Consider the following 22,619-nt stretch of genomic DNA (forward strand, 5'->3'; position numbering starts at 1 on the left):
ACAAGAAGAATAAAAATCATACAATCATCTCAATAGATGTAGAAAAAGCTTCTGACAAAATGCAATATCCAAATATAATAAAAACTCTCAATAAAGTGGGGATAGAGGCTATGTACCTCAATATAATAAAGACCATATATGACAGACTTACAGTCAACATCATACTCAATGGTGGAAAGCTGAAAGCACTTCGAAGATCAGGAACGAAACAAGGATGTCCACTCTCACCACTTTAATTCAACATAGCATTGAACATCCTAGCTGCGGCAATCAGACAAGAGAAAGAAATAACAGGGATCCAAACTGGAAAAGAAAAACTGTCACTGTTTGCAAATGATGTGATACTATACATAGAAAATCCTAAAGATATCAGCCAAAAAAAACCTATTAGAACTAATAAATGAATTCAGTAAAGTTGCAGGATACCAAGTTAATATATATAAGTCTGTTGTGTTTCTATACACTAACAACAAACAATCAGAAAGAGAAATTAAGAAAATAATCCCATTTATAGTTGCATCAAAAAGAATAAAATACCTAGCAATAAACCTAAGGAGGTAAAAGACCTGTACTTGGAAAACTATAAAACACTGTTGAAAAAAACTGAAGATGACACAAGCAGAAGGATATACCGACTGTGTTCATGGACTGGAGAATTAATATGGTTAAAATTACTGTATTACCCAAGGCAATCTACATATTTCATGTAATCCCTATCAAAATAACAATGGCATTTTTCACAGAACTAGAATAATTTTAAAATTTGTATGAAAACACAAAAGGCCATGAAAAGCCAAATCAGTCTCAAGAAAGAAGAACAAAGTTGGAGGTATCAAGCACCCTAATTTCAAACCATACTAAAACTACAGCAATCAAAACTGTATGGTACTGGCACAAAAACAGACCCACAGATCAATGGAACAACACAGGGAGCCCAGAAATAAATCCACATACTTATGGTCAATTAATCTATGACAAAGGAGGCAAGAATATACAATGAAGAAAAGATAGTCTCTTCAACGAATGGTGTTGGGAAAACTGGACAGTTATTTGCAGAAGAATCAAACTTGTCCAATTTCTTACATGATATACAAAAACAAACTAAAGATGGGTTAAAAACTTATGTGTAAGTCCAGAAACTGTTAAACTCCTAGAAGAAAACATGGGCAGAATGCTCTTTTACATCAGTTTTAGCAATATTTTTTTTGAATATGTCTCCTCAGGCAAATGAAACAAAAAACAAAAATAAACAAGGGGGACTATATCAAACTAAAAAGCTTTTGCACAAAGAAGAAAACTATCAACAAAATGAAAAGGCAGACTATTGAATGGGAGAAAATGTTTACAAAATGATAAGACCAATAAGGGGTTAATAGCCAATATACATAAACAACTCATACAAAAATTCAGTATCAAACAAACAAACAAGCAAACAAACAAACCAAATAACCTGATTTTAAAATGGCAGATGACTTGCATAGATATTTTCTCAAAGAAGGCATTTAGATAGCCAACAGGCACATGAAAAGAAGCTCAGGCTAACTAACTGTCACAGAATTGCAAGTCAAACGACAATGAAGTATCAACTCACATCTGCCAGAATGGCTATTATAAAAAGGACAATGGTTATCAAAAAAAATAACAAGTGTTGGCAAGAATATGGAGAAAAGGAGGCTCTTCTGTAGTGCTGGTGGGATGTAAATTGGTGCAGCCACTATGGAAGACATCTTGGAGCTTTCTTAAAAAATTAAAAATACAACTACCATATGATCCACCAATTCCACTTCTGTGTATATTTCCAAAGAATATTTCCAAGGAATATTTTGTATACAAGAAATCTTGTATATTTCCAAGAACTATTTTGAAAAGATATATGTACCGCTATGTTCACTGTAGCACTATCCACAATAGTGAAGACAGGTAAGCAACTGAAGTGTCCACTGATAGATGACTGCATAAATAGAAGAGGCAGTATGTATACAGTGTGTGTGGAATATTACTCAGCCATAAAAATGAATAAAATCTTGCCATTTGTGACAACATAGATAGACCTACATGGGATTAGGCTAAGTGAAATTAGTCAGACAGAGAAAGACAAATACAGTGTGATTTCCCTTATATGTGGAATCTAAAAAATAAGACAAATGAATAAGACAAAAATAAGACAAACACATCAGAAACAGAGTTACAGATACAGAGAACAAACAGGTGATTGCTAGAGGGGAGGAGATGGGGGAATGAATGAAATAGGTGAGGGAAATTAAGAGGTACAAACTTACAAAATAAATGAGTCACAGGGATGAAATGTACAGTATGGGAATACAGTCAATAATAATGTAATATATTTGTATGATGACAGATGGTAACTAACACTGTGGTGATCATTTTGTAATATATAGAAATACTGAGTCACTATGTTGTATAATAGGAACTAACACACTGTTGTAGATCAATTACAGTTCAATAAACCAACCAACCAACCCATGAAAAGAGAGATCAGACTTGTGATTACCAGAGGCAGGTGGCAGGGGGGAAGAGGGATTGGATAAGGCAGTGGAAAGGTACCAACTTCCAGTTAAAAGATAAATAAGTACTAGGGATGTAATGTTCAACATGATTAATTAACATTGCTGTATGTTATATATGCAAGTTCTTAGAAGAGTAAATCCTTAGACCTCTCATCACAAGAAAAAATTTTTTTCATTTTGTATCTACAGATGATGGTCACTAAATTTATTGTGGCAATCATTTCAAGATGTATGTAAGTCAAAAGATTTTTTTTTATTGCTCAATATATATTTATTGAATTGATTTTATAGTGTTAAGTCTTTTTTCTTTCTTTCTTTTTTTTTCATTTATTTTTATTAGTTGGAGGCTAGTTACTTTACAATATTGTAGTGGTTTTTGTCATACATTGACATGAATCAGCCATGAATTTACATGTATTCCAATCCCGATCCCCCCGCCCACCTCCCTCTCTACCCGATCCCTCTGGGTCTTCCCAGTACACCAGGCCCGAACACTTGTCTCATGCATCCAGCCTGGGCTGGCGATCTGTTTCACCCTAGATAATATACATGTTTCGATGCTGTTCTCTCGAAACATCCCACCCTCGCCTTCTCCCACAGAGTCCAAAAGTCTGTTCTGTACATCTGTGTCTCTTTTTCTGTTTTGCATATAGGATTATCATTACCATCTTTCTAAATTCCATATATGTGTGTTAGTATGCTGTAATGGTCTTTATCTTTCTGGCTTACTTCACTCTGTATAATGGGCTCCAGTTTCATCCATCTCATTAGAACTGATTCAAATGAATTCTTTTTAATGGCTGAGTAATATTCCATGGTGTATATGTACCACAGCTTCCTTATCCATTCATCTGCTGATGGGCATCTAGATTGCTTCCATGTCCTGGCTATTATAAACAGTGCTGCGATGAACATTGGGGTGCATGTGTCTCTTTCAGATCTGGTTTCCTCGGTATGTATGCCCAGAAGTGGGATTGCTGGGTCATATGGCAGTTCTATTTCCAGTTTTTTTAAGAAATCTCCACACTGTTCTCCATGGCGGCTGTACTAGTTTGCATTCCCACCAACAGTGTAAGAGGGTTCCCTTTTCTCCACACCCTCTCCAGCATTTATTGCTTGTAGACTTTTGGATAGCAGCCATCCTGACTGGCGTGTAATGGTACCTCATTGTGGTTTTGATTTGCATTTCTCTGATAATGAGTGATGTTGAGCATCTTTTCATGTGTTTGTTAGCCACCTGTATGTCTTCTTTGGAGAAATGTCTGTTTAGTTCTTTGGCCCATTTTTTGATTGGGTCATTTATTTTTCTGGAATTGAGCTGCAGGAGTTGCTTGTATATTTTTGAGATTAATCCTTTGTCTGTTGCTTCATTTGCTATTATTTTCTCCCAATCTGAGGGCTGTCTTTTCACCTTGCCTACAGTTTCCTTTGATGTGCAAAAGCTTTTAAGTTTCATTAGGTCCCATTTGTTTATTTTTGCTTTTGTTTCCAATATTCTGGGAGGTGGGTCATAGAGGATCCTGCTGTGATTTATGTCGGAGAGTGTTTTGCCTATTTTCTGCTCTAGGAGTTTTATAGTTTCTGGTCTTACATTTAGATCTTTAATCCATTTTGAGTTTATTTTTGTGTATGGTGTTAGAAAGTGTTCTAGTTTCATTCTTTTACAAGTGGTTGACCAGCTTTCCCAGCACCACTTGTTAAAGAGGTTGTCTTTTCTCCATTGTATATCCTTGCCTCCTTTGTCGAAGATTTTTTTTATTGGAGTAGATTTACAATGTTGTGGTAGTTTCAGTGGTACAGTAAAATGACTCAGTTATATAACTCATAAATCCACTCTATTTTAGATTCTTTTCCCATAAAGATCATTACAGAGTTTTGAATAGACTTCCTTGTGCTATACAGTAGGTCCTTATTAGTTAACTAGCCTTATAGATCAATTCTAATGTCCCAACTTATCCCTCCTCCCCTTTCCCCCTTATACCTAAAAGCTTGTTTTCGACATCTGTGACTCTTATTTCTACTTTGTAAGTAAGTTCGCCATTTTTTTAGATTCCATATATAAGCAATACCACATGATATTTGTCTTTCCCTGTGACTTACTTTACTCAGCATGACAATTTCTAGGTCTATCCATGGTGCTGCAAATGACATTATTTCATTCTTTTTTATGGCTGAATAATATTCCATTATATATATATATGTGTGTGTGTGTGTGTGTGTGTGTGTGTGTGTGTATCCCACATCTTCTTTATTCAGTCCTCTGTTGATGGACATTTAGGTTGCTTCTATATCCTGGCTATTGTAAACAGTGATGTGATGAACATGTAGCACTATTTACAATAGTGCATGTATTACTTCATACTGGTCAGAATGGCATCATCAAAAATCTACAAACAATAAACGCTGGAGAGGGTGTGGAGAAAAGGGAACCCTCTTACACTGTTGGTGGGAATGCAAATTGGTAAATCATTATGGAGAACAGTATGCAGGTTTCTTATAAAACTAAATATAGACCTATCATAAGTCACATGATTATACTGTATACCTTAAAATTATATAGTGCTGTATGTCAGTTATATCTCAATAAAACTGGAAAAAACTGCATTTGTCTTAACTCACTATAATCCTGATTCTGGCACAATTTTTTTTTTGCTTTACCATGTAGTCTACTACAAAGTCAAAACAAAGACAGAACCTTTACCCAAGATTAGTTTTTATGGATTTCAGACAGAGTATTCAGAATGCAAATGCAGTTTTATTTTAAAATATTTAATATAAACACACAGATGGACAACAACTGCTAATTAGTTTCTTGTTTCATCTGTTATACCAACTGTGAGCTGTATCATTTTAAGAAGAGTGAAGATGACAGTAGGAGGGTGAGAAGAAATTCTAGGATTTGGAGATGAAAGAATAATGGCTGTTGATCATACCGAGATTATAAAAAAGATAGTTAAAGATAAACTAATCATATACTAATTTCTTCAGAAGTCAAGGGAGGATAAATTCCTGAATTATAAATACTTCCTGGGTGTCTATTTCAGGTACAGGATCAAACTGTATATTCATATAGTGATCATTTAGTTCTCCTTCATTCCCACTGGGTTTTTAAAGACTATGGAATCATATAAAAATAGAACAAAGTATGGTTACCACCTTTATGCTTACAAATCAGTGCAGAAAACATATGAAAAAATTTAGAAAGATGAATAAAAGGAGCAATTAAATTAACACTGATTGATTTAATTTAAATATATTAATTAAAATGAAAATACATATGAAAAGAAATGTTACAAATGTCGAGTAGAAGAGAATGATCAGAATTGGCCTGGAATAATTAGGAAAGGCTTTCTGGACATATTGCTTTTTATAAGGTCCAGGTCATATGAGAAAAAATTTCTAAAATTACAGTAGTATCTAGAGGTAATTCTCGGAAGAAAGAGTCATGTCAACTGTAATAGCAACTCCTAAGGATTAAAAAAGGCAAATGTAGTAGAATGAAAAAGTCTGTCATTAAGAGTAGGAAGACTCTTTTGTCAATACCATAACGTTTGTTACAATAAAAAATATTTTTGGTTAGCCAATAGAAAATAAGTGATCAGAAAATAAATCTATTATGTTGACTTAAAATTAAAACTTTGTATTCTGAACAGAAAAGGGTATTTATTCCATAAGAGAAGCTGGTAGTTTATAAAGAGCATATGAACTGATTAAATCCAGATCTAAATTCTGACTGATATATATGAGATTTCTAGTTCTATAAATTAAGCACTAGGAAGCTAGGATATGTTTGGTTCACAAATTGGAGGATGTTAAGGCCCTGGACTTTGCTCAAATAATCACTGTACTGTTAAGTCTAGCTTGTTAATTCCTACTAAATGTGCCAGTTTTAAAAGAATCCAATTTGCTATCTTACTGCTTATTCCTCTTGTTTCATGCTTTAATTCAAGGAGGCAGCTTCACAAATTGGCAGCAGTAGGATCAGGAAATTTAAATCCAAAACATCAATTTATGACAGAACCAAGCAAGCCCAGCATGATTTGAATGGGGTAGGCTTATGGGATGGCAATTTTCCAGAAAAGGGAATTCTTTTCTTAATTAAGGGAACTTCCCAGCCCTCCAGCCCCTGAAAGGCTAGAACAGAAAGTACAAGTCAGCAGTTTGAAAGCTACATTTACCAAGCTGTTTCAAAACTGATGTAGAATATAAGCAGCTCAATAGTTAAACTCAGTTTTAGGAATGATATAAATTCAATCGATGCTGAACTTCATTAAAGAAAAAATTTCTCCAAGTGGATTTTGTATATTTGAACCATGATCACTGCTTGTTATATTTAAGAGGTAAATGTGTAAGATCACCCAAAGCCAGTGGGATAACTCTCCAACTTTTAACATTAGAAGCTTCCTAAATCTATTTGGAATTCTGCTTCCCCATCCTACCCCACATTCTTCAGAAATGAATCATCCTGGGTATAAAGCTTTTCATTGTGCTTTTTTTTTTTGCGACGTGCCTCAGTTACTAATTCAGTTTTGTTGTCAGAGACATATTTTCTGATCTGCTCCCACGGCTAAGGTTTTTGTACCCACTTTGAGGGAACCCTGTAAGATTTTTCTGGATAGTTGCACAGTTGGAAGTTTCTAGGTACCATGGAAAAGGAGGGTGGTATAGGATAAGAAGGCAGGGTTGTATAATCTAGAGGAGGTACTCCTACTAAGGCATAGGATTACCAAGACAAATCTTATCCTGGCTTTTATGGAGCTTGTTAGTGTGATGGGAAAGAAAACAACTCTGGCTCAATAGGAACAAATCCTTTTCCCACCCTGTTTAGGCCACATCAGGACCCTGAGGGAAAAGAGGAAAATGTAAAAATAGAGAAGCACATATATGCCAAATGCCTAATATCTTAACCAAGTCTGGCAGCAACTGTCGTGGCTGGCACACACAGCACTCTGTACTTATGTACATATGCAACCATCCTCATTTGTCTAAGACTTTCTCCACAATAGCAAACAATAGTTCATGCTGCCTAGGAGGACAAAAGGAGGCTAACAGGTTTTTGAACCAGTCATGGGGAAAAGAAGACTAGGATACCTACTGTTCCATATTCAAAGTAGAAATAGGATGGCGCTTAGAAGTACTTCAGCCCTGAAAACACCCACTAATTTGTACCTGTTTGACATCCCCAGGTTTGACCAGTTTCATATTCACGCTATATTCGGTATTCCCCTCTTTCCTTTCCTATTACTTCCTGGAATTCATTGAGTAGCTACCATGTGCTGGCAATATTCTAAATGCTAAGTATAAAGCCATGAACAATTTGTTTCACATGCCTACCACCAAGCAGTTGAAGACAGCAGTTATTTTATTTATCATTTTACCCCCATTTTCACTATAGCTCTGCATACATCAGACACTCAATAAATGGTCATAAAATGAATAAAATAGAAATTTAAAAGCTATCAAATAATTGTGGGTATATGGTAAGATTTAGTTGTAAAGATCTTCATCAATTACTCACAATTGAGAAAGATTAGGGAACAATCTAATGTCTGTCAACAAGGGGTTGTATCCATCAGTCAAATTCTACTTTTTACTATATAATAATATGTATGGAGGTCAGGAAGCAACAGTTAGAACTGGACACAGACTGGTTCCAAATAGGAAAAGGAGTATGTCAAGGCTGTATAATGTCATCGTGCTTATTCAACTTATATGCAGAGTACATCATGAGAAATGCTGGGCTGGATGAAGCACAAGCTGGAATCAAGATGGCTGGGAGAAATATCAGTAACCTCAGATATGCAGATGACACCACCCTTATGGCAGAAAGTGAAGAAGAACTAAAGAGCCTCTTGATAAAAGTGAAAGAGGAGAGTGAAAAAGTTGGCTTAAAGCTCAACATTCACAAAACTAAGATCATGGCATCTGGTCCCATCACTTCATGGCAAATAGATGGGGAAACAGTGGAAACAGTGGCAGACTTTATTTTGGGGGGCTCCAAAATCACTGCAGATGGTGACTGTAGCCATGAAATTAAAAGACGCTTGCTCCTTGGAAGAAAAGTTATGACCAACCTAGACAGCATATTAAAAAGCAGAGACACTGCTTTGTCAACAAAGGTCCATCTAGTCAAGGCTATGGTTTTTCCAGTAGTCATGTATGGATGTGAGAGTTGGACTATAAAGAAAGCTGAGAGCCAAAGAATTGATGCTTTTGAACTGTGGTGTTGGAGAAGACTCTTCAGAGTCCCTTGGACTGCAAGGAGATCCTACCAGTCCATCCTAAAGGAAATCAGCCCTGAACATTCATTGGAAGGACTGATGCTGAAGCTGAAACTCCAATACTTTGGCCACATGATGCGAAGAACTGACTCATCTGAAAAGACCCTGATGCTAGGAAAGACTGAAGGCGGAAGGATAAGGGGACGACAGAGGATGAGATGGTTGGATGGCATCACTGACTCAATGGACATGAGTTTGAGTAAACTCTAGGAGTTGGTAATGGACAGGGAGGCCTGGAGTGCTGAAGTCCATGGGGTCTTCAAAGAGTCGGACACGACTGACTGAACTGAACTGAATATGGAGGTATTAAAATGACGTAGCAGAGTACTACGTAATGATATGGACAGATGTTATGATGTACTCAGTAAAAAAAACTGAAGGAAGATGGAAGGTAAAAATGAGTATGGGTGTTAGTCGCTCAGTCTTATTCTTATCTGACTCTTCGCAACCTCGTGGGCTGTACCCTGCTAGGCTACTCTGTCCTTGGAATTTTCCAGGCAAGAAAACTAGAGTGGATTGCCATTCCCTTCTTCAGGAGATCTTCCTGACCCAGAGACTGAACCTGGGTCTCCTGCATTGCAGGCAGATTCTTTACCATCTGAGCCACCAGGGAAGCTGAAAATAAGTACAATTTCTTGTTTTTTCCTATACACATTCACATACACATAAACTCTACGTGCATAGAATTAAAGACAAGATGAACAGTAATACTGGAAAAGATCAATGAAACTAACAGCTGTTTCTTCAAAAATGTAAACAAAATGGGTAAACCTTTAGCCAACTCATTAGGAAAAAGGAGAGAGGACCCAAACAAATAAAATGTACTTCTTGCCATGCCTACAGTATCTTGCTGTGCTAAGGTTCTGATGCGGTCTTGTTCAGAATTTGCTCCTCTAAGTCAGAGAACTTGGTTTTAAGTGGTTAGTTCCTGTTTTTTTCAGACAGCAGACTTACCCACATGTTGGATATCTGATTTGAGTTAATAAATGTTAATATGTAAATGACTCATCCTCAGGTAGAATACTTTCAAACACAAATGGAACTCTAAATATTAGATTATCAGGAAGTATAGCAAAGTCAACAGAACAAACACATGGAGCCAATGACTTGGGCTCCCCTAAGTAGCCTGGATCTTGAGAGTCGGGGAATAAGGAGATTAACTGTCTCTTGACAGTTTTTTGCTATTCATGGCTTTCCCCCTTTCATTTCTCTAAAAGCTATTTCTCTTTCCCTTCTCTTAAAGTACTGACAGAAGTACTTAGATGATGAGTAGGGGAAAGGTTAGAATAGGCCATCTGTGATTCTGGGTCATTTGTAAATTGAATTAATGGAGGTCTGAATACGAAATTATTATACATTTACATTGCATGCACACTCTTTTCTCTTTCCCATACTCCTTTTCTCTCCACTCTCTCCCACTCCCAAAGATACCATGAGCTTGGTATAACAAATTACCCAAAGGTAACAAATGCTACAAAAGTGGCCCCAGTAATTGTGGGGCGGGGGGAGAAGACAAAAGAAGAGATTATGATAGGAAAGGGCTTTTCTTTTTATGGAAGGAAGAGTTTGTTTTACAGTAAATAAGATTTATTTAGGGGTCCAGATGATAAAAAATAAATCCTCCTGCCTTTTTTTCTGTCTACTTCTATAAAACCTAAAGATCTAGGATTTTGCAGCTCAAGTCCTTTTCATTCATTCATATATATAATCAGTATTTAATTCCAAAGTTAAACTAAATTTTCCTCTCTGGACTTTGAAATACTGACAATTACTATTTACTTAGAGGTTTTAGCTATTAAAATGGATGTATAATATTTAGTTTATTAACTTTAATATTAGTAAATTGTGGGTGCTAAGCCTAATTAACTCCAGTACTCTTGCCTGGAAAATCCCATGAATGGAGGAGTCTGGTAGGCTGCAGTCCATGGGGTCATTAGTAGCCGAACATGACTGAGCGACTTCACTTTCACTTTTCAATTTCATGCATTGGAGAAGGAAATGGCAGCCCACTCCTTTATTCTTGCCTGGAGAATCCCAGGGACGGGGGACCCTGGTGGGCTACTGTCTGTGGGGTCGTACAGAGTCGGACAAGACTGAAGCGACTTAGCAGCAGCAGCGGCAAGCCTAATTAAGAGGAAAGTAAATAGGAAAAGGAGTACTTCAAGGCTCTATATTGTCACCCTGCTTATTTAACTTATATGCAGAGTACATCATGGGAAACGCTGGGCTGGAAGAAGCACAAGCTGGAATCAAGATGGCTGGGAGAAATATAAATAACCTCAGATATGCAGATGACACCATCCTTATGGCAGAAAGTGAAGAGGAACTAAAAAACCTCTTGATGAAAGTGAAAGAGGAGAGTGAAAAAGTTGGCTTAAAGCTTAACATTCATAAAACTAAGATCATGGCATCTGGTCCCATCACTTCATGGCAAATAGATGGGGAAACAGTGGAAACAGTGGCAGACTTTATTTTGGGGGGCTCCAAAATCACTGCAGATGGTGACTGTAGCCATGAAATTAAAAGACGCTTGCTCCTTGGAAGGGAAGTTATGACCAACCTAGACAGCATATTAAAAAGCAGAGACATTACTTTGCCAACAGAGGTCCATCTAGTCAAGACTATGGTTTTTCTGGTAGTCATGTATGGATGTGAGAGTTGGACTGTGAAGAAAGCTGAGTGCCGAAGGATTGATGCTTTTGAACTGTGGTGTTGGAGAAGACTCTTGAGAGTCCCTTGGACTGCAAGGAGATCCAACTAGTCCATCCTAAAGGCGATCAGTCCTGGCTGTTCATTAGAAGGACTGATGCTGAAGCTGAAACTCCAATACTTTGGCCACCTCATGCAAAGAGTTGACTCATTGGAAAAGACCCTGATGCTGGGAGGGAATGGGGGCAGGAGGAGAAGGGGACGACAGAGGATGAGATGGCTGGATGGCATCACCGACTCAATGGACATGAGTCTGAGTAAAGTCTGGGAGTTGGTGATGGACATGGAGGCCTGGCGTGCTGCGATTCATGGGGTCGCAAAGAGCCGGACACAACTGAGTGACTGAACTGAACTGAACTGATGGTAGAGGAAAAGGAGAAAGATCCTAGAGTTAGACATGCCTGGGTTGGACTTCTTATTTTGTCTTCTCCATTCTCTCCTACTCCTGAAGACACTATGAACTTGGTATAATAAATTACCCAAAGGTAATAAATGCTGCAAAAGTAGCTCGAGTAGTTGTGGGAGGAAAGATAAAAGAAGAGATTATAATAGGAAAGGGTAAGACTCTGAACAACTTATTTAATTTTTTTGAGCTTCAGTAGTATTGGGTTGGCCAAAAATTTCATTTGTCTCATGGGTTTTTCCACCCCACTCCAGTATTCTTGCCTGGAAAATCCCATGGATAGAGGAGCCTGGTGGGCTGCAGTCCATGGGGTCTCTAAGAGTCAGACACGATTGAGCGACTTCACTATCACTTTTACTTTTCACTTTCATGCACTGGAGAAGGAAATGGCAACCCACTCCAGTGTTCTTGCCTGGAGAATCCCAGGGACAGGGGAGCCTGGTGGGCTGCCGTCTATGGGGTTGCACAGAGTCGGACATGACTGCAGCAACTTAGGAGCAGCAGCAGCAACACGGGTTTTTCCAAAACGTCTTGTGGAAAAACCCAAAAGAACTTTTTGGCTAACCCAATATTACATACAAAAGGAGGATAAAAGACACTTATCTGGATCTGTTGTACTATGAGGCCTAAATAAGACAAGTGAAAAAAGTGCAGTATAGGGTTATATATATAGTAGGTAGTAAGTAAAGATTCCTATCTCTTTCCAGGTAAAGACTGACAAGTTTGGAGTGAGGAGGCTGGAGGTAATGGGTATGGAATAACTGGGGAGGAAAGAGGGGAGTGATATAGAATTGAAATCTTCTTTATAGTTCTTACTAATAACTATCTTATTCATCTCTGTAGTACCAAGTGAAATGAAAGTTGTTCAGTCATGTCTGACTCTTTGCGACCACATGGACTGTAGCCTGCCAGGCTCCTCTGTCCGTGGAATTCTCCAGGCAAGAATATTGGAGTGGGTTGCCATGTCCTTCTCCAGGGGATCTTCCTGACCTGGGATCGAACCTGTATCTCCTATGGCTCTAGCATTGCAGGCAGGATAACGCCTGAGCCCCTGGGGAGTGTGCTTACCCATATAAAATAAAACCCCAATTCTGCCATAAGTACATAATTTGCACCATGGAAAGATCATATTGGTAGCAGAATAGATGGTGAGTTGGAAGACAACAAGATTTGAAGCAGGGAGGCCAGTTAAGAGGCTAGTCTCACATGTCTAAACAAAAAGTAGATGGAACCCCAAACTAAGCCAGGATGGTAGACAGGAAGAGAGGAAAGTATAAGAAATATTGATGGAGGAAATTGTAAGGGATTTAAATGCAGGAGTGAGTGAGAGCTACAAGTTTTCCATTCAGGTTTTTCCTGGCTTGGGAGACTGGGTGGCTGGTGTGGGCAGTTGCTGAGCCAGAAAACTCAGTTGAGTTCAGTTCAGTTGCTCAGTCATGTCCGACTCTTTGCGATCCCATGGACTGCAGCACGCCAGGCATCCCTGTCCATTACCAACTCCTAGAGTTTACTCATGTCCATTGAGTTGGTGATGCCATCTAACCATCTCATCCTCTGTCGTCCCCTTATCCTTCCGCCTTCAATCTTTCCCAGCATCAGGGTCTTTTCAGATGAGTCAGTTCTTCGCATCAGGTGGCCAAAGTATTGGAGTTTCAGCTTCAGCATCAGTCCTTCCAATGAACATTCAGGGCTGATCTCCTTTAGGATGGACTAGTTGGATCTCCTTGCAGTCCAAGGGACTCTCAAGAGTCTTCTCCAACACCACAGTTCAAAAGCATCAATTCTTCGGTGCTCAGATATCTTTATAGTCCAACTCTCACATCCATACATGACTACTGGAAAAACCATAGCCTTGACTAGATGGACCTTTGTTGACAAAGTAATGTCTCTGCTTTTTAATATGCTGTCTAGGTTGGTTATAACTTCCCTTCCAACGAGCAAGCGTCTTTTAATTTCATGGCTGCAGTCACCATCTGCAGTGATTTTGGAGCCCCCCAAAATAAAGTCTGCCACTGTTTCCACTGTTTCCCCATCTATTTGCCATGAAGTGATGGGACCAGATGCCATGATCTTAGTTTTGTGAATGTTGAGCTTTAAGCCAACTTTTTCACTCTCCTCTTTCACTTTCATCAAGAGGTTCTTTAGCTTTTCTTCACTTTCTGCCATAAGGATGGTGTCATCTGCATATCTGAGGTTATTGATATTTCTCCCAGCCATCTTGATTCCAGCTTGTGCTTCATCCAGCCCAGCATTTCTCATGATGTACTCTGTATAGAAGTTAAAAAACTCAAGGACATGGAATAAAAGATGGCAGTGGAGGTGGGCAGTGAGAGAGGAAAGAAGGGACAATCAATTTAGTTTGGACATGTTGAGTTTGCTCTGCCTATCGAACTTAAAAGAAAATACACCTAGCAAGCAGGTAGATCTAGGCATATAGCTCAAGACAGAGATTAGATTTGGGAGTCAGCATAAAGAATTAGAAGGAAAGATAGTCAAGCATGAGCCATGGTTGACACTTATACTTGGAAATGAGCATAGGAAGAGATGCTGCCAAAACCAAGAAAGGATAAACTACTAATGGAGAATGAAGAAGCTGAAATGGTGTTTTGCTAGAGAGGGGTGTAAGAGTGTGATAGATCTAATAACTGGGTTTTGCAAGCATTTTATTTGTGTTTATAGAATAGACACGTACCATTTCAATGAGGCTTTGTAGTGGTGGCGATGGTTTACTTGCTAAGTTGTAGCTGACTCTTACAATTCCATGGACTGTAGCCCACCAGGCTCCTCCTCTGTCCATGGGATTTCCCAGGCAAGAAATCTGGAGTGGGTTGCCATTTCCTTCTCCAGGGGATCTTCCCAACCCAGGGATTGAACCTTCATCTCCTGCATTGCAGGTAGTCCCCGGCATTGCAAACAGATTCTTTATGGGAGCCACCAAGGAAGTCCTGAATCATGATTAAATATACTACATCCTTTTACTTCCTGTGATCCATGAACAGTGGCTTGATATCCTAGGAGCTTGTTAGAAATGCAAATTCTTGGCCCACTCCAGTTTTGCTGTATCAGAATCAGCATTTTTATTTATTTATTTTTTTTTGTGTTGCCTTTTTTTTTTTTTTTTTTAGTTGGAGGCCAATCACTTCACAACATTTCAGTGGGTTTTGTCATACATTGATATGAATCAGCCATGGATTTACATGTATTCAGCATTTTTAATAAGCTCTCCAGATGATGTGCATAGATTCACAGTCAGTACTTCTGAACTGAACAAGAAATAAACTGTATTGTTCTTATTTCTAATAGGTCTCCAACTTTAGTCCATGTGATAACATCTGGTCAAATTATCTTTCCAAAATAATGATTTATTATGTCAATTCTGCTCTTAAAAAAGCTGTACATTTAAGCAAGTTGGGTAGTTTTGCCTGGATTGCAAATCCTTTCAAGATTTGGTCTCAAATTTCTATCAAATTTACATGTATCCTTCTTCCTAAATCTCCTATTTTAAACAGTCTGTCCTGACCTAAGTTGTTCATTTCTACTTCTCTGTTTTTGTTCATTCCCTGTTTCCTACTTGGTTAACACATTCTTTCTAACTACACAAATCCTATCCATCCTTTCTATTCTAGCTAAAAATTCACCTTTTTAAAACTCTCACAGACCATTCCAACCTACATGATGCTTATCTTTTGACATATTTATATTTATTCTCTTTTCTTCATAATGATAGCTAATTCCAAGAAATTTAGATTTCATTTCTACCTCTGCCACTCACTTGTATAATGCTGGGAAAGTTCAATTAACATCTCTGGGTTTAAAAATTCATCTTTTTCATACATGTGGCCAATAGGCACATGAGAAGATGCTCAACATCACTAACCCATCAGAGTCACAGTGAAATGTCACTTAACACTTGTCACAATGGCTATTATTAAAAAGACCACAATAACAAATGTTTTATATAGTCTTATTCTTCAATTTTAACATTTATTGTTAAAGTTATGGAAGGTGACAAGAAAAAGAGTTGAGAAATCTAATCATGTAGAATTTAGACCCAGACTGAAACCTTTTGAAAGTAATAAAAATAGTACTCTTACTCCCTACTCTTATCTGCCTAGCTGAGTAAGGGTTCTGTGATTGCTGACATTTTGAGTTATTTCTCTCCCTGCTTTAAACATAGGGTAGTTTCTCTCAAGACTCTGCTTGTTTCCCTGGAGAGTTCCACACAAAGGCTTCTGTATAACAACCTTTGTTTCATAAGCAAATGTCTTATACAGGACAAAGGATGAAGAGGGAGGCACCCTTCACAGAATATCAACAGGCTACAGATTAAATGTACCTTGTTTCCTCTGCTAAATTCCCAGCAAAGATTTCCATCTGAACAGTTATAAATTCTTTCCTCCCACATTCCACCTCTGCGTTTTAAACCATTTACTTTGGGCTTTTTCAATATAGCACTCTAAGACTGAGAAAATTTAGATTTGCATCAATTGTACTTTAAAAAATTGTTCTCAGTTTTATGTAAGATAGTCAGTCCAAGAAAAGACTACACCAAAGATCTGCATATTCTCAGAATTGCCTATATCTAGCTTACAGTTTTGTTGTTCTTAATTAATTATTGGGAAATTATTGGTACATTAATTATTGGGAAATGTCTATAGCAAGTCAACAATTAGCCCCAGACAATCAAATATTAGCTTATCAACACAGTAACCTTTTAATAGTGTTTTGGCTTTCGTAGTAAGACAATGCAACATGTAGTATATATAACAAGTTACTTCCTTTTTAATACAAAAGTACAACATTAGGAGGAGAGAATGAACAGAACTGTAGTCTAGAACAGCATAAGGTAAAAATGATACACACAAACAAAAAGCACCTTTTACCTTATGATAGTCTTAGAGCTCATGAATGCACCTGGTGGCAGGGCCAGAGTTAGCAGTGGGTAGGAAACAAACTCAAAATCTGATGAGTTTGTTCCTTAGAACTTCAGGCCTGCTCTGTGCTGTTGGAACTCTTGGATTCATCCTATTTCTTTTCAGAAATTAATTTTTGTCATCTTTAAAGGTGTATCTGCATCAGGATAATTTTTAGATATGACCGTCTCTGAGAAATGTACATCAGGCCTTGCTCACTTAGGCTGGCAGCAGAGGGGCAGAAGGAAGTATGAAGGAAGTGATGTATGTATATTTACATTTTGATGATAACCATCCATGTGTGTGCATCTCTTGATTGTACAATAGGAATGCATTGTTAAGTATTCAAAGGAAACATATTTCTTTAACAGTTTAGATTGGATAATGATGAACCCTCTTAGAAGTATTATACTTGGTGTACGCTGTTGCTTTATGTCTCACTTTTAACTGAACATTAAGGAATGTAGTATTTTAATCATAAATACTTTATCTTTATCTAGAGGACTGTTGCCATTTTTGTCTTTTCTGAAGTTTTTGTCACCAAGAAAGGCAGGATTATATATTTTTTTCCTTCCAGATTGAGTTGGTGTGGTGTATTCTTGGTTATCAAAATACTCATAGCTTTGGGACTTTGAGACAGTAAACATTCATAATGTGTGAAACAGCCTGTTACATAACTGTATGATCATACTTACATAAAAATGGATGTTTAGTTGTGCAATGCACAAATTAACCTAGAAGGACACATCAAATGGTAAACTGCCTGTTGAATGACTTCGCTTTTTGCATTTTTTGGTTTCCCATTATGCATGTTAACTCTTAAGAAATAAATGTTATCTTAAAAATCTTTAAAAAAAAAAGACAAGTTACTGGTCAGGTTCAAATTTAACCTACTCCTTGTCTTTTCAGTGGGTTCTTTCTTTTCCTTCCCAGGGCTGGGGCGTCCGAGGCAAGTTAATACTAGGTGACCTGTAGTACTGACTTTACCAGCATGGGTTCTAAGCTGGCTGTTTACTTACCTATATGGACTTCTCTAGCACTAAACTTTCAGGTAATTATAAATGGTGAATTAAAAAAAAAATGTTTGAAAAATATGTCTAGTAGCCTTTACTCCAGTGTTCTCAGAAAAAGAAAAAATCAAGAGGTAAGAGGAGAACTTTAAAAGGTGAGATTAACATTAAAAACTATTACCTTTCGGGTTACTGGCAAGATGCTGTGTTTTAGGTCTGGACCATACTGTGTCCAGTTTGAGCCTAAGCTGGGGTTTATAGGTGTCTGAACATAGCTTGTGGAATGGTAGGGCAGACCCTCCTCAAAAGCATATTTGAGCCCTGGGAAAGCACTCATCGTTAGAGCAGAAGGAGCCAGGCATAATGAGCTTTTCTTAGTGACAAGGTGGTGATAAGACAGAAAGAGGCAGTTATGGGTGACAGATACATCAGGGTATCTATCACTCACATCTGTCTCCCACCTTTGTCTCCAGCAGGCTGATATTTGAGGGTTACTAAAGGCAGGCACAACTCTTGTGAACTGGAAATAGTGCCTGGTGAAAGGTGGCATTTTGCATGGAAGGGGTTGCTCAGGAAGAGCAGACTTGATTTTGATCACAAGTATCTGAGATGCAGTTGGAGATTTAGAGAAATACTTGGGGAATTTAGCAGACAGCTGAGTTAATTGAGTAAATGGGGGTAATGTGCTTTTGGAGATGCGCAATTATAGTCAATGTGCCTCCTTTTGTACTTACAGGTGGGTGAAGTCTGGAGAAACTCAAGTTATATAAGAACACAAAAATCAACACAAGAGTCCTAGGAAATAATTGTACTTAAACTTCAAAGCATCAGTTAGTGCTAATTTTGACATTTCTCTCTTACTCATCTTGCCTGTATCTTCCTTATCTTTCTTGAAACTAGTAAAAGTGTGAATAGGAATAACACCCATAGCAGAGCAACGTATTTCTCTGGTTGTAAAAGGCTTTCCAGAAAAATGTCTACCACTAAAGGAAATAGACACCTCCACAAATCTTTGGCTTTTGAAGAATGAAATAAGTGGAAATTATGGAATTAAATCCCTTTCTCTTTAGCAACAATCTCACCTAGTTAGTATACCCCAAATTTGTATTTGTACCATAACAACTTCAAAATAAAATCCAATACTTACTTGTCTCCCACAATTCCCAAGTTGATTGTGGGGTAACCATGTTCCTGAATTGTTGCTAAGAGGGTTGAACGATTGCTGTCTCGAATCTTTCCTGGTAAGAGGTCGTCTTCAGGATTTAGCAACTACAAAGCCAAAAAAACCACCACAAATTATTTTCTTAGGATAATACTGCCTATTGTTAATGGGAAAAAAAATAGATCTAATAAACAGAGTTTAGCATATATAGCACCTACAACATTATCTGGCACCAGAAAGATAAATACTCAAAGGATCTTTGGTAAATAGTGAAAGCCAGGAGAATGAAAAAACATTTCTCCAGAATTAAAAAACATGCAGAAATTCAAGTGACTAAACAGTAGGTCAAATATCACACAAGCTTTGGTTATAATTTGACAAAATAGTGCTCTGGAGATAGTGGCCTTCCCACCGGCTGTTTACTGGGTCAAACCGGGAAAAAAAAAAAACCAAAAACAAAACACACACAACAAACTTTCTATTTTCTCTTTCACTATTATTTTCCAAACTGTCTTTCACTGAGAATACTTAAGGTAGAGACTCTGACATGATATTCTCAAGTCTGAAGAGACTGATATTTTATCTTTTCTTTCAAGCTTTTGGATATCTTTTGTGAAGCGGGATCAGTAATACCAAAAAAGTTAAACTTATTTGAAGGATAAAGAGCCAGATATTTTGTCTATATTAGCAAACTTAAACAAGTAATACTTAACTGCATACACTCACAATTCCATGACTTTGAACTGAATCTTCCTTTAGAGATTTAATATCTACAATTATATGTCAATAAAGAAAACTATAAGAAATTTCTTTTATGTTAGGATGTCCTAGTGAGGCAGTATGGCATAGTAGCAAGAGTCTGCCTTATTCAGATGAGGTTCAAATTCAAGTTGCCCAAATATGTTATGCCATAATATCCCCATTTATAATACACAGTAGTGGTAATAACTACCTTGAAAGGCAGCTGTTAGGATTGAGATAATGAACACTCAGTTAATATAGACAAATAGGAAATAAATGCAATTCTCTGTACTTTCTTTATTAAATATTGAAAAAGCACCTAATTCCTATTGCTTTAATATTGTTACTTCCACATACTAGTATAGATGGAATCAGTTGATAATGTGAACATAGATTTACATTAGATTATAAAATACTAAAGAGTAGGCGGTCCTTAACACACACACACACACTCAACATGCAACTTTATACAATTTTAAGATGTACTCTGATTTCAGAAAATTAGAAAATGAAAAAAAAGTACATCTTTGAAGTGAGAAAACCTGAAATATTATCTTAGGAGGCTGAAGTCAAGCCTGCATATTTCAGACACTTAGGCTGTTAATATGGTTAATACCTAGGGCTTTCTATATCAGTATTGCCAAACAGTAACCTCAAGCCCCTTCAGTCTTTCCTTCCAACTCATTAGTGATATCATGTAGCTGGACTTTTGGCTTTATGCTGGAAAAGTAGTAGCTTTTCAACCAACTGTCCCCTTAAAATATCTGGAGAAAGACTTTGATCATCTTATTCACTGTCACCTGGGAGACTTCCCTTCAAATTCTGCACTAATCTAACTTAATCAGACGCCATGTGACACTGCAACCCACTCGTATCCTTTGTCACTGGCAGAGCTGGGAAAATTGCTATTGCAGTACTAATATAGGTTGATTTTCTGATCTTAACTAACACATAGTTATTGAACTTATTATAATTTTATAAAGGCCAAGACTTACAGCTTTTTAACTGCATTAATCAGACAAGTTGCAACGGACAGAAAAGATTTTTTTTCACAAAGGGTACTGACCACCAACTAAGGAATAAGATTTCCCTGTTAATAGGGCGATTTCTTTGCCATTCATGTTCTTCTCTGTTATTCTGCTGCACAAAGTTCCAGAAATAATAGAACAATTAGAGATCACTGGCTGTTTGTCTCTAAAACTGACATAATGAAATATTAGCTAGTTAAATGAAGGTGTGGGATTTCCAGCGCATTTTAAGTATTTTCAAAGAAAATATGCAGAATTGAACGAAAGATTATAAGGTTGCATACACTAGAATAAATTCACAATATTCCTCATTAAAATGGAATCTAATTTTCTGACATCTTCTGGTCATCTCTAGAATGATGCCTAAAACTTATTATAGTTAAAATACAAAAGAAAACCTACAATACAAAGTAAAAAAACATAACCCATTATCTTCATATCTTATTACTTTCTTATCTGCCAAATGCCAAATTTCAATTTCCTGTTTCTGTTACCATCAATGGTGCCTTTGTACTTCCAGCTTTCAAACATTTAACCTTTGATTTTTTTTCCCTTTGTAGTCTACTATCTTCCCAAAGGTTTCAATCCTTAATCCTTACTCCATTCCTCAATGACCCTAGGTTTCCATTCACTCTCTTATCAACTCCCCATTCTTATGAATTTCAGGTATTCAATATATCTGAATTTCTTCAAAAGCCTTATAACTGGCTATCTTGCCAACAAACTCTTTTTTTCTGAGAGAAAATAGATATATCAACTTGCAAAACAGACAAAGTATACCAAACCATGATATTTAACACAAACTACCTTAAGTCAAATTGTTATAACACAAGATTATTCAGACCTATATATTCCTATAACATCATGGACAAATAGAGAAAATGGTAAATCCATATGGACTCTTATTCCAAAGAAAAAATGAAGCTGTTTCAGCAATTCACCTACTTTACAAAATGTGATCAGTCTCTGCCTAGACCACATTTACAAACTACCTTACAACCAGCCCATGACCAATCCCAGTCCTCAAAATCCTATAAGTATCCTTTTGAGGGCATGGCACAGGAGCGGCCAAGAGGAGATACCCCACGTCCAAGGTCAGGAGTGACAGCAGAGAGGAGATACTCCATGTCCAAGGTCAGGACCGGAGGCCGTGAGGAGATACCCCAAGTCCAAGGTAGGGAGCAGCGCTGTGCTTTGTTGGAGCAGCTATGAAGAGATACTCCACGTCCAAGGTAAGAGAAACCCAAGTAAGACTGTAGGCGCTGAAGGAGGGCATCAGAGGGCAGACAGACTGAAACCACAATCACAGAAAACTAGCCGATCTGATCACATGGACCACAGCCTTGTCTAACTCAGTGAAACTAAACCATGCTGTGTGGTGCCACCCAAGATGTGCGGGTCATGGTGGAGAGGTCTGACAGAATATGGTCCACTGGAGAAGGGAATGGCAAACCACTTCAGTATTCTTGCCTTGACAATCCCATGAACAGTGTGAAAAGGCAAAAAGATAGGACACTGAAAGATGAACTCCCCAGGTCGGTAGGTACCCAATATGCTATTGGAGATCAGTGGAGAAATAACTCCAGAAAGAATGAAGGGATGGAGCCAAAGCAAAAACAACACCCAGTTGTGGATGGGACTGGTGATAGAAGCAGGGTCCGATGCTGTAAAGAGCAATATTGCATAGGAACCTGGAATGTTATGTCCATGAATCAAGGAAAATTGGAAGCGGTCAAACAGGAGATGGCAAGAGTGAACGTCAACATTCTAGGAATCAGAGAACTAAAATGGACTGGAATGGGTGAATTTAACTCAGATGACCATTATATCTACTACTGTGGGCA

The 22,619-nt window shown here is 37.7% G+C and overlaps 1 protein-coding gene across 3 annotated transcripts in view; it reads right to left on the reverse strand.

Annotated features, from left to right (window-relative positions):
* The window catches only part of GPHN (gephyrin), a 531,607-nt gene that overhangs the window by 34,297 nt on the left and 474,691 nt on the right, over window positions 1–22,619 (reverse strand). For all 3 annotated transcript variants that reach the window (XM_061156856.1, XM_061156854.1, XM_061156855.1), the window contains one exon: window positions 18,992–19,113. In XM_061156856.1, the coding sequence (XP_061012839.1) occupies window positions 18,992–19,113 (122 nt within the window). The remainder of the gene's footprint in view (window positions 1–18,991; window positions 19,114–22,619) is intronic.

This window comes from Dama dama, chromosome 12, assembly GCF_033118175.1.
Source record: "Dama dama isolate Ldn47 chromosome 12, ASM3311817v1, whole genome shotgun sequence".
In the NCBI taxonomy this organism is placed as follows: domain Eukaryota; kingdom Metazoa; phylum Chordata; class Mammalia; order Artiodactyla; family Cervidae; genus Dama; species Dama dama.